General features: G+C 39.1%; 1 protein-coding gene across 1 annotated transcript in view; it reads left to right on the forward strand.

The window, feature by feature from the left end:
- The window catches only part of ITGA8 (integrin subunit alpha 8), a 1,841,490-nt gene that overhangs the window by 266,629 nt on the left and 1,559,064 nt on the right, over window positions 1–15,797 (forward strand). Inside the window, exon 5 of the mRNA XM_044067504.1 lies at window positions 10,360–10,421. Within this exon, the coding sequence (XP_043923439.1) occupies window positions 10,360–10,421 (62 nt within the window). The remainder of the gene's footprint in view (window positions 1–10,359; window positions 10,422–15,797) is intronic.

The raw sequence follows: 15,797 nt of genomic DNA on the forward strand, positions 1-15,797 counted from the left end.
ATTTTATTTTGGGAACAAAGGGCCTTTTTTGGTTGGTAGTGCTCAATTGGGTTATTTAGGGCCGTGCATCTTTCTGAAAAATGCACCACCCTTAATAACCTTATAATCATATAGCCAACTGAGAAATCAGGGAAACAGTAAAAAAAAAAAAAAAAAAAAAAAAAAAAAGGCTATGAAAACTTTTGCCATTTATTACTGTGTTCTAATATGGTAACACAAGACAGAAGCACTCATAATTAATAAGTAATCAAGATCTTATGTAATTGTTATTGTAATTGTAATTTTAAGTGAGTAGTGCTTTGCCAAAAATGAAAATAAAGTCTGATGCTGCAATGAACTATACAATATTGGAACTTGGAATGTAAAAGCTATAAACTGAGGTAAACTTGAAGTGGTTAGGGTTGAGATACTAAGAATGAACATTGACATCTTTGAAATTAAAGAACTAAAATGAAATCTAATGGGTCATTCCCACTGAGTAATCATTAGCTTTTATTTTGTGGTCAAGAATCTTGCAAAGTAAAAGAAGTAGTCGTCACAGGTATTAAAAGGGTGCTAAAAATCAGTGCTCAGTTACAACCTAAAAAATGACAGAATGATCTCAGTCTGCCTACAGGCAAAGTAGTCAACATTAGAGTGAGAAAAATTTATAATCCAACTAGGGATGCGAAAGATGAGGAGTTCAATCAACTTTATGAGGATCTGCAGTAATGTTGGAAATAACACCAAAAAAGATGTATTCATTACAGATGATTAGAATGCTAAAGTTGTTAGTTAAATTGCAACTGGAACAGCAGGCAGGCTTGACCTTGGAGTATAAAACGAAGCAGGACATAGAGAAGGAGATTTCTGCAACAGTAGTTCACTGGTCATAGCACACACTCTGTTTTGACTCTGACTACATACTTTGTAGTCAGAGATAGAAAAGATGGGAAGTTCTGTACAGTCAGCAAAAAGCAAGACATGGAGCTGACTGAGACCATCAGTTTCTTATTGTGAAGAATTAAAGAAAAAAACAAAAAAAAAAATCTAGGCCAGTGAGATTTGAGCTCAACAATATTACAAATGAATACGTAGTGGATGTGAAAAATAAATGTAATTGATTAGATGTAGTGGGCAGATCATCTGAAGAACCATGGACATACATTTGTGATATTGTCCAATAGAAAGAAGGCTAAGAAGACAAATCTGTGCACTGGTTTTGGAAGTGGCAGAAAATAGGTGAAAAAAGTTAAGTGTTGAAAGAAAAAAATATGTCAACTTAATGCAAAATTTCTGACAACAGCAAGGAAAGTTAAGGAGGCATATTTAAATGAGCAGTGTCAGGAAGTGAAAATAAAACAATAGAATGAGAAAGACAGAAGATCTGTATAAAAAGATTTGTGATATTAAGGGAAACATTCAGGTAAAGATGGGTGTGATAGAAAACAAAGATGGGAGAGACCTAACAGTACAGAAGATATTAAGAAGAAGGGGTAGAATCTAACACTACTGATGCATACAATGGTATGTTCTTGATCTAGACCCAGATATCCTGGAGAATAAAATGAAAAAGAAAGTCTTGCTAACAACACGGCTGCAGTAAGTATGGAATGTCAACTGGGTTACTTATTCTGGCAAATTTATGCTTTTACAGTGTTGCTTGCAATTTACCAGTAAATTTGAAAAACATGACAGTGGCCATTAGACTAGAAAAGGTCAATTTATATTTCTTTCCCCAAAAAAGGCCAGCACTAAAGAGTGCTCTTGAATTATCAAACAACTTTCACATGCAAGCAAGGTAATATTCAAGATTCTGAAAGCTAGACTCTAGCAGGATATAGACCCAAGTACTGCCAGATTATACACACTAGTTTTAGAAGGAGCTGACATACTTTATATCAAATTGTTAGCATTTACTAGATAATAGAGACAGCGAGGGAGCTCCAGAAATATATTTATTTCTGCTTTATTAACTACTCTAAAGCAATGCAATGAGACCATTGGAAGGCATATATGTAAAACTAAAACTCAAATACTTTGGCTACGTAAGAGGAATACAGGATTCAGTAGAGAACTCACTGATGTTGGGAAAGTTCTGAGGTCAAAGAATAAAGGGGCAACAAATGCTAAGGCAGATGGAAGCATTACTGAAGTAAAGAATAGGAATTCATAATAAAATACTGGACTTCAAGATTCTCCACAAGTGTGTATTTTGGTTTGTATTAGGAATTTTGATTTTTGATGGACAAGTGCTGAAGTCCTTTAATTCACAAAAATATGGATTAAACTAAATGAGTAAACAACAACAACAACTATGCTACATGCCTACTTGAAAGCACAAGAGCAGTAACATGCAATAAGTACAAAGGCGCACACATGATATTGTGATGGTGGTGCACGAAAATGTGTGTGTGTGTGTGTGTGTGTGTGTGTGTGTGTGTGTGTGTGTGTGTGTGTGTGTGTGTGTGTGTGTGTGTGTGTGTGTGTGTGTGTGTGTGTGTGTGTGTGTGTGTGTGGTGTGTGTGTGTGTGTGTGTGTGTGTGTGCGTGTGTGTGTGTGTGTGTGGTGCACGTAAATGTGTGTGTGTGTGTGCGTGTGTGATGAAGTACAGTGCATCTCTATATACAGTACACACAAACAAGCAGAGCTGTTTGATCTCTTAGATTCATAGGTGAATACTAGGCTAATTCTCTGGAGTGGCTAGTCTTAGATGATTATGAATCCTCTGCCTGATTTGCGCTGGAACAAGAAGTGAGATGGGTTATGAAGAATGAATGTGAAACATCATTCCTTTTTGCTTTAACTGTGTTTTTGTTGATTTACTCACATATTCTAACAAAGAACGAGAGAGCAGGATTGGTTAGAAGTGTGTAACAAAAGAATTAGAGGGATAAGGGCCCTGGGCATCAGTGTTAAACATAATCATCCAAATATTGTATTTACAAGCAGATTTATTAAAAAATCTCAGTGCCAGACTCATGTTTAGCTACCCAGCTTTAATAACTCTGTTTAGCTCCTCTATTAGTTAAAACTGTTAGCTGCTAGAGAGGCTCATTGATAGAAGTTTAGTTTTGGTTTTAGTCTAAGGATTATTTAAAATCTTAATGCATCACTTAGGGTTACCACCCCTTTAAGAATGACATCTTTCACCTTCTGAAGTTAAATTCTTTCAACATACCCTCTCCTTTAGACTACGTTAACTGTAAAGTAAAAACCGAAGAAAGATAAATGAGAAGAAAAGCTAACAAACTTAAGGTTATGCTGCTAAACGCTAGGAGTTTGAACCTGAAACTGCACTCACTGGAAGCAGTCCTCACCTTGGAAGACACAAACATTTGTGTAGTTACAGAGATCTGGTTTGAAGCTGTGGAGAGCACCCCAGCCACACTGGGTTGCATTTCCTACCACAAGTTCAGACCACAAACCAAAGGAGTGAAAACTAAAGGAAGCGGTGTATCATTATTGATTAAAGATAAACATGCCTCCAGACTGATTACACAGCATGACTTCCTGGAGTTACTTCAGGTACAGTTGACTGTTGGGAAGACCCCTCTCCAAGTCATTGCCAGCTATAGGACCCCCTCCATGAATCAAAGCATCTACTTGGCCTACTTGGATCTACTTCAGTCAATCAAGATTCAACCAAACACCCTGGTTTCGGGTGACTTTAATTACCCAACCACTGACTTTGTAAATTATACATGCTCAAACTCTCTTGCCCAAAGGTTCTTGGATTTCTTTAACTCCATTGCCCTGGACCAGTTGTTTAACACCCCCACAAGGGGCACAAATACATTAAATCTGGTGCTCACCAAAATGGGGGACCATTATATCACTCCCAGTGATCCGCCCTCCCTGGTGAGATCTGACCACAAATCAATCTCGCTAGAAGTCACCATAACACCAGACCTCCCTCCTTAGGAGAAGCCAGACTAAAAAACTTCTCCAAGGCCAACTACAACCTCTTAAGAGATGATGTAAGCAGCTTCATAGCCCCTCCATCCACAGTGGAAATGGGCATTTATGCAAGTTTTTACACCAATGCTTTATACAAGCATCTGTATAAATGTATTGACTCTGCCATACCAGACAGGACCAAAGTAAGATCTTCAGAGAAGAAAAAACCTGCCTGGTGGGCATCTGCCATTAACAGGATGTACAATAAGAGGAGGAAGTTGCTGTAGATGAGTAGGAAGGAACAGTCTCAAAACTGGAAACACTCCATCTTCAATTTAAACAAGCAAATAAGACTTCTTGTAAGGTCCTCCAAAGCCAACTAAGAATCCAATTTGGCTACCCAAACTAAGGACAATCATAAAGCCTTCTTTACTTCCATCTTTAACCTTAAAGGTAAGTCCCAGATTTGCACTGAACTTGTAGTTAATGGCACTACATATATAGAGCCTGTGGATATAGAAAACCTGCAGGCTGACAAGTTCAGTAAAAATTTCACCCCCCGTCCCACCGCACATACACCAGAGCATCCCTACAATCTGCCAACTACCTAGTATCTTTAGGGAGTGGGTCTTAAGCACCCTCTCAAAGGCCAAAAACCAAACCTCTATGGGACCAGATAACATCCCAGGCTGTGTTCTACATGAGTTAAAACAGGAATTACAAAGTCCCTGAGTACTCTTTTCAATCACAGCATTAGCACTGACTTCACCCCAATGGAATGGGAAATAGCTACTGTCATCCCTTTGCACAAAGAGGGTGCATCCACTAGCCCTGGGAACTATGCACCCATTAGCTTAACTAGCCTTATCTGCAAGGCCTTGGAGTGAATCATCATGGACCTCATCAACAAAGACAAAAAAACTTCAAACGCTTGATCCCACCCAGTTTGGCTTTGTCAAAGGGAGATTATGCCTGTTAAACTTGGTGGATTTCTTCAAGACAGTCACTAAAGCCCTAGATGAGGGTAAATCAGTTCATACATCCTACTTAGACTTAGCCAAGGCCTTTGACACAATTTTGTACTCAGGCATTATTGACAAACTCCAAGTATATCTTTGCAACAACAACACACTGAAGAACCAAGCCAGCAAATGGAACAAGCAGGCACAATGTAGAAATACACCACTTTAATAGTTCAAAAACCACAGGTTAAACAATATTCCACAAGTTAAGCGCTTTCTTCCTCAACTGCAAAGGATTTCATCAGAACTCGTGGAATATTGTTGAACGTGTGGTTTTTGAACTATTAAAGTGGTGTATTTCTACATCGTACCTGCTTGTTCCAATTATTGACAAACTCACCCAGTTAAGAATCAACCCTTATATTGTCAGCTGGGTTGCAAACTGGCTCGCTGACATAACTCATACAGTCAAAATAGGGGACTCCACCTCCTCCAGCAGACCCATAACCAGTGGTGTTCCACAGGGATCGGTTCTGGGACCCCTACTGCTCGGAATCTACTTCTCCAAAGTACAGACTAAATCTAAATGACTATGGCTGACAAAGTTTGCTGATGACTGCAAACTGGGAGTGGTCATTGAGCCCCCAAATGATGTCAACATCCTGCAAGAGGACTTACACAGACTAATGACAGGTGCCAAAGTCATGGTGTAAAACTTAATGGAAAAAGTAAATTATCATCCTATTTTGCAAGGGTAAGGTGCCTGCAAACTACCACATCAATAATAACATCCTAAGCATGCCGTCAGTGGTGAGATACCTGGGCACTCATGTTGACAGCAACCTTGCCTTTGATCACCATGTCTCTATGGTGGTAAGAAGAGCAGTCTGTATTGCTCATCTCATAAGTAAGGGCATTGCCTCCAGAAAAAAGGAGGTTATAACTCCCCTGTACTCCTCCCTCATCAGACCAATAATAGAGTATAATGCCCCCTTTGGTATGCATCTTTCCAAGCACCTGCTGGTCTTAAGCACCTGTCATATCTGGAGAGACTGAAATCACTGCAACTTTATTTCATGCTGTACAGACTTCTCAGGAGACCTGTGCCTCAAAAATAAAGCTATCTCTCACCCTGCCTTAGTGGACATGTTGCACATTCCCAAGTCTAATGGCACACAGGTCACTTGTTCTAAGAACCTTAACCTGGTATACGACATCAACAGAACCTACTGGAGGGACAGATTTGTCTCCCAGAGGATACCTCACCTTTGGAACAAGCTTCCAATTCATGTTAAGCAGAGACCCTCATTGACTCAATTTAAGTGTGAATTGGGTGATTGGATGGGTAGCTGGAAATTCACCCCAGGTTCCATCTGTGACCCTCTTGGACAAGGGCAATAGGTGCTGATACCAGTGACTGCCTCAGGCAGACACTCATGGCAAAAATTGTTGAACTTGGCTAGGCTTGTAAGAGCCCAGGGCTGTTAACCTAGTAAATTCTTATGATCCTATGATCTTATGATACTATGAAAACAAATGTTTGAATACATTGATGTAGTTCTTTGGATTAAACAGGCATCTGAACCTTGATATGTTCACTTACAGCAATACTTGATTCTTCTAATCCAAGAAATTGAGCCAATATACCAAACTTATATACTGCGCATCTTTGTCATCACCTGTGATCTTTGACCTCCTGAGGAACAGTCGCCCAACCAACATTGTTTTCCTAGCAGCTTCACTTGTCTATATCTTCCTTATTCATCCTCATTCCGTTTGCCTGGATATCAGCCTGCACTTAAACTGACACGTTGTTGGTTTCGGCAACCTGCTGTTTCATCTGAATCCCCATTACCATCCTTTGTCTTCACTACTCTGCTGAGGGGATGTAGAATTTGCACAAATATGTGATGCATTTGTGGCCTGCAATTAAAAAATCTCAGGATATAGGTATTCTTCAATTCCTCATTTGGCATTATTCTCTGCAAAACATTAACCTCTTATTTAAAAGTAATGTGATTCTCTATATGCCCTGCACAGTTACCTCCATTTGTAGCAAATAATGGTCCAGTCCTTCATACGACCAGAAAAATCCCCAGAGTACATGGGCAACCAATCCCACAGTTTATCCCCCATACAGTGAATGTACTGGGGATATTATCAGGTACATTTCCACTAACTGATGGGTGCTACAAATTATTTGTGAAGGTAGCTCCTTACAAAGTTTGTCAAAAGTGATTTGTAATAGGAAAGCCATGTGATTGTAGAACCACGCCCTGATGCACTTCCTGTAGTGGGGTCTCTAGGACTTTCCCACCAAAATCTCCAAAACGCCTCTGAATTGAAGGATAGTAATGCAGGAGAGTTTTAGTCAGATAAGACAATAGTCAAACTCCTGGGTCTTCTGGTTTAGTTGCTCTTATTATGTATTTATTTATTTTGTTTACTGGGGAAAGTCCAATTGGCTGGAAAAAAAAATTCAGTGGAGGCCCGGGGAGAAAAGCTCCACAAGATACAGAGAGAAAGTAACATGCATACATACATAGTGTGATGAATTGAGTGCACAATGAAAAAAAAATTATTGTTTGAGTACACGATAATAACAAAACAAAATTATTAGCAATGTACATATGAATAGCCAGCTTGCAAACATATTATAATCTTGATATAGGCAACACAGTCATATGAGAAATCATTCAAAGGTAGATCAAAATGAATGTGATGAAGTTCAGACCCATAGTATTTTATAACAGTAAGACAGTGGGAAAGTAAGTTTTCATAACAATGTAAAGTTGACAAGTATCCAAGTAGATATAAAAGTGCAGGATAAGACTGAAGACTACAGGACAAGTCATCATTTTTGGGCAGGACGGGATAGTGTGCATAATTATAGTTTAGGATGCTTAGCTAAGTGAGGTTCATTATCACTAGAATACTTCAAGAATGTCTGTTTTAAATGTTTGAAGTCTTGGGGACTGTGTTTTAATAGTTTAGGACATTTCTGAGAGCAGATAACAGCCTTTGTAAAATCCTTGACTGGATTAAGGTTTTGCTGACTGAGGAGAACATATGCTGGCAGTGATCATAGGAGGTTACTAGGCTAATTGCCCTGGGGCCCTTAAAAGCCTAGCTAAGAGTTTATTCCTAAAAAGAAACCTCAGTCAGCACCTGTCACCCCTGTCAATGAGGGACACAGGTACAATCCCTGGGACAAATCTGTGGTTTCTCATCCACTCATCAAGGTTGTGCTTGAAGAGGGTTAGCGAGGTGCTCTGTTTGACGTGTATGAAAAGTCTATTCCAGAGACAGGGCCACCTCTGGGAGACAAACCTGTCCCTCCAGCAGGTTTTGTTGATGTTACATAAAAGATTCAGGCATTTTGAGTGGGTAGTGTGTGAGGAGTTAGACTTATGGATATGGAACATTTCTAGTAGGGCAGGGTTTGATATTGCCTTGTAGGCGAGACACAGATCACCCCTGAGCAAGGTGTATGATACTGTGACAGTGATTTGAGCCTGTTTACATAGGATAGGTGCTGGAGGCCATGGATTCTCTTTGTGAGGTATTTCAGTGACCTTTCCAGTTGGTGTAGATGTTTGGAGAGGTACATTCCAAATGGGGCGTTATACTCAATTATTGGTCTAACAAGGGAGGAGTATAGAGAGGTAATAACTTCCTTTTTTCTGGATGCAATCCCTTTACTTATGAGATAAGCCAAGTAAAAGGCTTTTCTGACCACTGCAGCTACATGATTGTCAAATGTGAGGCTGTTATCAACCTGAGTGCCCAGGTCTCTCACCACAGGTTGTGTGCTTAGCGGCTTGCTGTTGATGTCGTAATTAGTTGGGGTCATGTTTTTGCCAAATGTTTTGATGATACATTCTTTTGCATTTAGCTTGAGGACATGACTTTGGCACCAGTCATTAATTGCTGTGAGACCCTCTTGAAGTATGTCAACATCATTTGTGGAGTCAAAAACAGCACCCAACTTACAGGCTTGTGCAAACTTGGTCAGCCACAGGCCTTTTGTCTTTGCCTGGACCTCTGAGAAGTAGATGTCAAACAGTCCCAGGACAGATCCCTGGGGAACTCCAATAGTGACAGGTTTCCTGTCAGAGGTGGAGGTGTCTATTTTGCCTTTGAGGGTCCTGTCGGTGAGCTAGTTGGCCACCCACCTGATGAGATGGGGATTTATGCCAAGTTGTGTTAGCTTTTCAATGATGCCCGAGTGGGGGATTCTGTCAAAGGCCTTGGCCAAGTCAAGGTAAGCTGTATGTACTGACTTTTCCTCATCCAGGGCGTTGGTGACAGTCTCAAAGAAGTCAACCAGGTTTAACAGGCAAGTGAATGATCATTGTGAAGCCACTCTGCTGGATGATGGTACACACTGTTAATCCTTGTATTCTGCGTCCTAAGGCTTTAGAATGGCATAATAATGTGCAATGTTTGCACAATGTCCATGACAGTGACCTTACTCTAATGATGCAGGTATCTTTACTGGTCACAAGTAGGTCTTCCTCTCAACATACTATGTTCAGATGAAAATTCACTTTTCCACATTTAGACATACAACTAGGAGCCATGCTTTTACATCTTCTCAGTTGTATTTATAACACCCTATTTCTAAGAAAGAAGCTCTGTAGAATGTTGTTTGTGAAAAACAACTGCCATGCTCTTGGACAGGTTCTGTTGAGATCTACATAAATACAGTTCTGCTCTGTGACCTTCAATGGCTGTCAGTGTGGCAGTCTTTAAAGTTTGGTTATGCCCCAAGTTATCTGACAGCATTTAGCTGTTTAGGGCATACCTCTCAGTTGTCCAGATTTTTACAGAATGCCCAGATTTTTGCCTCCAATTTTTGGCATGTTCCTAATAAAATTTATGTTTTTCTAGCAAATCACTGAGGACTGAAGTCACTAAAAAAGGAAATATATTTGAGTTTCAAACTTCATATCCTTCAGAAATGCATACTAACACAAATTCCAATATTCTAGCAACTTCCTAGGTTTGTAAGAGCAATATTTAAAATTTGTCCCTTTTTTTGGAACTTTGTCCCACCTGCCCATTATTTTAGGCTTTGTCCAGATTTCCCGTACTAAGAGGTTGAGAAGTATGATTTGGGGCTGTGAAATGGAGAAGCTTTTAGAATTGTGCTAGAATAACACATTCTGCAGTGGTTTCTCTTCCTGAAAATCCAGAGCCAAACATGTTTTACAGATGTCACTTTACTGGATGCACTTTTGTACAGATTCTGTATTTATAGAGTATTGGTATTTCAATTTTTGATTTTCTTTCAGATGTTAAGATTTTGTAAACATTTTTTTTCCACACTGATACAAGAAAACAGCTGTTTTTCAAATGCTTGCAAATCAGTTTTTTATTTATGCTAACAGTATAATATGAAAGACAGTGCTTTTATTAACTTAAGTAAAAAAGTTGATTACTTATTTGTAGGAATATTATATGCGTACTTGTTAGCTATTATTACAACTAAGTATAACTCTGCTGTATATTGTAGCTGAGAATGGCCCAGGAGGACAAGGATACTGTAACTCCGGTTTTAGTCTGGATTTCACAAAGGTAAGCTTTGACTTCATTTTATGTAATTTATATAATCCACAGAACTGCTTTATAAACATCAACCATTTATATGTATGATGCCAGTACCAAATCATTTAAACCATATTTAACTGAAGCCAGGAATGTTACTGAGTTCCATATAGTGAAGCCTGGAAATAAGGACATAATTGGTGCCGACCCCATGTAGAAACGCTAAGTAAACATACAAATGAAGATACACTTTATTTTCAAAATCTTTGCATGGTAATGGTAATTCATAACCTTCAGCTGAGAAGGTCAACTGGAAATGAGATCTTTAGAAAAGGGTAGGAGCAGACTGCACAGGAAAACATGGGAATTGTGGGAACAATACATTCAGGGGAGGAATGAGATTTAGAAGAAGGCAGGATTTAAATGAGCTATGTAATGTTTGACTGAAAATGATTGGGTGGATTATCAGAAATATATAATGTTTGAAACTGAGAGTGTGTCAGTATGGTTTGTGATGTAAAATGCTTGCAATTAGGATTGTGTCTGTGTGGTTTGTTTTCATTTATTTAAATGAATGATTGCTTATGTTGTACGTGATGGTTTAATAAAGATGTTTCTTGTTTAAAAAAGGGCAGGAATTGAATAATTTATGAATGTTGCATAGGTCATATGATATATAGCAATATATGTAATGTATAATGTTTGTTAATGTTTAATACTGTTTGATTACTGTTGTATAAATGTAAATTTGCCTATGTCACAGGTGATAATTCAATAAAGGTGTTAAAAAAATGTTTATTTTTGAAGATCTTTTTTTCTGTACATGTTGCTTTGATTAAGTGAACGGCTTATAAAATATTGCTTGTGGGCTGGCATCTCCATGGTTATTTTCTTCCTGAGTCATTTCTTGTTTTAGTTACTAAGCAATGTTTGCTTTTTGTACATGAAATATGTAAACCAACAGGTACCTGAAACTTTCAGATAAAAGAAAAAAAATATTATTCTCAGATGGTTGTCATTTGGGGCACACAAATGGAGCACTGCCTGCTATAGGTGTATAATCCATGAATGTGTATATTTGAGAACTGCTGGAGAAATCAAAGACACAGCAACTCTGGATATGACAGGTGAAAGTAATGCAAACTGAACTGTACCTGGATGTCATTTTTCCATACCAGGAACAGGAGGTATATGTATATATATATATATATATATATATATATATATATATATATATATATATGTATATACACACACACACACACACACACACACACACACACACACACACACACACACACACACACACACACACTAAAAAAAACAACACTGGATTAAAACAGCTTTAAGACTTCCTCAGTTAAATCAAGTGGTGGCTGGTGAGTTCGGGGGGGTGCAGGAAAAAACTGAATGGGTGGAGCCAAAGCATTCAGGTGGGGCTGTATTAGAGCGGGTTAATAAATATAATAAGTGATCGAACAGAGGAATTCATAGGTAAGTACTAGGCTAGATGCCCTTTTGGGGCATTTTAAGCATAGTCAATTTTCCTTTTAAAGGTAAGAATCAAACCTTGTACCTTGTGACTGAGAAGTAGACACCTTAACCAACCACCTCCCCAATTAATCATGCAACATCCGACTTTTAAGTAACTTGTTGCTGGTGGCCAGGATGTTTAATAGCAGATGGAGACATTCAGTTTCATCCATAGACTGCTAAACACAATCATTATAGCCACTTTATTGACTGTATACACCTTAGATGTCTAGCTGCAATCTGCACAACATGGAACCGTTATCTACTAGTCTCCCTTGCACTTGCCCACTGCTCCCCTCTGTTTTTCCCTCAGATTGGCCCCATACTACCCACACAGATTATTGTTTTCTGCTTTTTCATTGTTTTGCTAACTTCTTGCCCCCCCACCCCATGCTGTCTGTAACTGGCTAAGACTGTAATGTAAATTAATTCTGGAAGAAGTAACTGAATTAAGCTGGGAGACTCCAAGGACACCAGAAATCATAGTTCTAGATGCTCTGTGCTGCACCTTAGTTTTTTTTTTTAACAAACTTTTGATTTAATGTTGATGGCTTGAAAACAAACAAACAACAACAAAAACATTATGAGTAAGGAAATATATTCAGTTTTTTCTGGGAATAGTGCCTACTTTCCTACCCCTCCAAAAATACTTAGTTATCTTCTGTGTACCACTTTGGTGTTAGAGTGGGATGAAAAGTAAAATGGTCAGAGTATACATTGCAGCTGAGAGTCTGGGAGAAGAAATCAAAGCACATGGATAAAAGCCACAAACAGAAAAGGACTTCACATAGAAGGAACGGGCAGTTAAAAACTGAATGGGAGAACCGAGAGCTGTTATGACAACACTATTCGATGCAACACTCTGCCAATGATAGCTGCTGTCGCATACATTGTGCCCAAAACACCACAGACAGCTACTTATTGAGTGCACTGTCGATATGTGACTGTGCTATAAACTGAAACAAATAAGCACACTACTTCTGCATAGCCAGAATAATAAATGGTGATTTTAAACAAATGACAACAGTGCCGGTCACATTCATCCCCAGACAGCCTCTGTACCCAACAATTAAATCCAGCTTTATTGACTGAATGTTCCTCAGATATCAGAACGTAATAACATAAAAATAGCAACAGTTGGGAAAGCAGTTTACCCCCCACATATACAGATGTGACCATCAATTACAGCAACTTGTATGACTGTGACTGCACACCTCTTATGCTTGATTGTGATGAAATTAATTAACGAAAAAGTACATAATTAACTGCCACTCAAGAATTTACTCCTCATCTTCTCATTTGTCTGCTGTTAGAATAGGCTGGAAACAACTGCAAACTCCTAACCACATTGTCTCAATTTATTATCACTCCGGAAGAAAGATAAAAAATAATGCCAGACAAAGGACCAAAATCAGTGACAGTTACTGCCTTTTTAGGCTTAGAAGCTCTCTATGACAACAGGCTTTATATTAGCATGTGTTTTTGAAGGCTGCAAAGTCTGAAACTCATATGTCTGCCATTAATATTTAGTGACCGCAATCATTATTGATTTGAAAGAAAAACACAAACTTTACAAGGAGCAGACCAAGACAAATATGTGGCACAAGAAACAATCAGAAATATTCAGCAAAAACAGGGACAGCTGAGAGCATCCATGTCCTCTATCACATGCATGCATATACACACAATTACATACGCGCATGCACACACACACACACACACACACACACACACACACACACACACACACGCACACGCGCACACATGCACACACGCACACGCACATGCACGCACACACACGCACGCACACGCGCACACAAACACACACACGCACGCACACACACACGCACACACACACGCACATGCACTCACACACACGCACACACACGTGTTCACACACACACACACACACACACACACACACACACACACACACACACACACACACACACACACACGCGCGCACACGCACACACACACACACACACACACACACACACACACACACACACACACACACTACTTTGTACCTTCCTTGCTGGCAGTAGTAGGCAATTCCCTTTAAGAATAAAAAATACCATATTTAAAAAAATAAATAAATAATAACTTATTCATGCACTTGTTTCTATGCCGTGTCATGCCCAAGTGAAGTCATGTCCTTTTACATGGCTATCTCAGGTTAGGCAAGCCTCTTCACTGCTTCATGCAGCATCCCGGTGAGACCCTTGTTGAGGACATTTGTAATGCCCTCAACAATAATATGAATGAGTTTCACGGACTGGGGGAATAAGTTTGTAGTCAGGCTGTTTTGGAAACAACCTGGTGAGTGGACTAAGCTGATTTTTTTTTAGTTCTGAGAATGAACCAGAAAGTAAAACTGAAAGTTAAGCTGACTTTCTAATTTTTATAGACCTTCTTTTTTTTCCCTTTGTTTTCTTTTAAATTGATGGGGGAGCTGCAACCCAGCACTTGGTACCACGAGTCACCCCTGATTAAATTCAGAATGGAGATCAAAACCTAAACTAACAAAAACCCTCCAGGGAAACATTGTTTTATCTCCATTCAGTCAGTGTCTACCATTTATAATAAACAGAACAGTTAGATCTGGGAAAGGGAAAACGGAGAAGGAACCAGAGAGAAAGAGAGAAGGAACAGAGAGAAAGAGAAAGAGAAAAAACTTAAAAGGACAGACACAAAAACTCTACAGCTAAAATTAACTCTTCTAAAATCTAATTAAAAAACAACCTACTTTTTCTTAATCTAAGCACCATTCTGCCAGTTTTACAGCTGTTTGGAAGCTTATTATAAGACTTTCAGTTCAGCTGACCAACAAATTGTTTCCATTAAAGCTAGGAAGTGGAAAAAGTTGGACGGGGATGCTAAATTTTATCAGACTAATACTGCTTACCCAGTCTCCAAATCCAGGGGAAGGGACACTTTTGAAAGAGGTGCCCCTACCCAAAATACAGTGCCTACCAATGAGACAGCAGCCTATGCTGAGTCCCCTACTGTGGGCCAAGTGAACAACAATGTTCCATTTAACTACAACCCTTTGGATTTTCCCCTACTTCAAAATTTTGACAGAACCAACAACCAACTGGAATAGTCGCTGAGCAGTATGAGATCCCCTTCAACAAAAACAATGAGGAGACTGAGGTCCCCAAAAGGGTTGTGGAGGGGGCCATTCCAAGATGTCCCATTTCAACCATTGTCACCCTTAGAAGCAGTTAACCCTGTGGTAGTTTCCCCACATTGTTTTAAAATATTTAATTATTCAAATGAAACTATTAGCAGTACTCACTTTAGATTGTTTGAAACAAGTTTTATTTATGTTACATCTGCTAGACATAATACAGTTGCTTGTTTTTGGACTTTAAGTTATTTATTAGGCAGCCCAATTTATCAGTGCTTTATGGCAACTCTGAAGATAAGAAGAGAAGCACATATAATGGATGGCGTAGTGGTGCAGCAGTTGCGTTGTCACCGCACAGCAAGATGTTTTCTGATTTGATTCTCGGTTGGGGTGCCTTCTGTGCACAGAGTCAGTATGTCCTCCCTGTGTTTATTTGGGTTTCCTTCAGGTGCTCCAGTTTCCTCCAAAGTTACAAAAACATGCATCTGGACCGTTTCTCCCTGCACCTCCGCCGAAAATTAGCTTCATTCCAAGTCAGACTTTCCTGGTAAACAAATGTTAAATAAATTAAATAAATAACCCCCACCTTTAGTAAGCCTGTTGGAGCATTTATGTAGATGTGGTATTTATATGCTCAGGCAGTCCCCCGGTGCTATTAAACATAATTTGAAGAAAGATGAGCATCTCTTATTGAACAAATTTAAAGGAAACATCACAATTGGAATAATGAAACTTGACAA

This window comes from Protopterus annectens, chromosome 3.part1 (assembly GCF_019279795.1).
Source record: "Protopterus annectens isolate FY-2018-M chromosome 3.part1, PAN1.0, whole genome shotgun sequence".
NCBI lineage: Eukaryota > Metazoa > Chordata > Ceratodontiformes > Protopteridae > Protopterus > Protopterus annectens.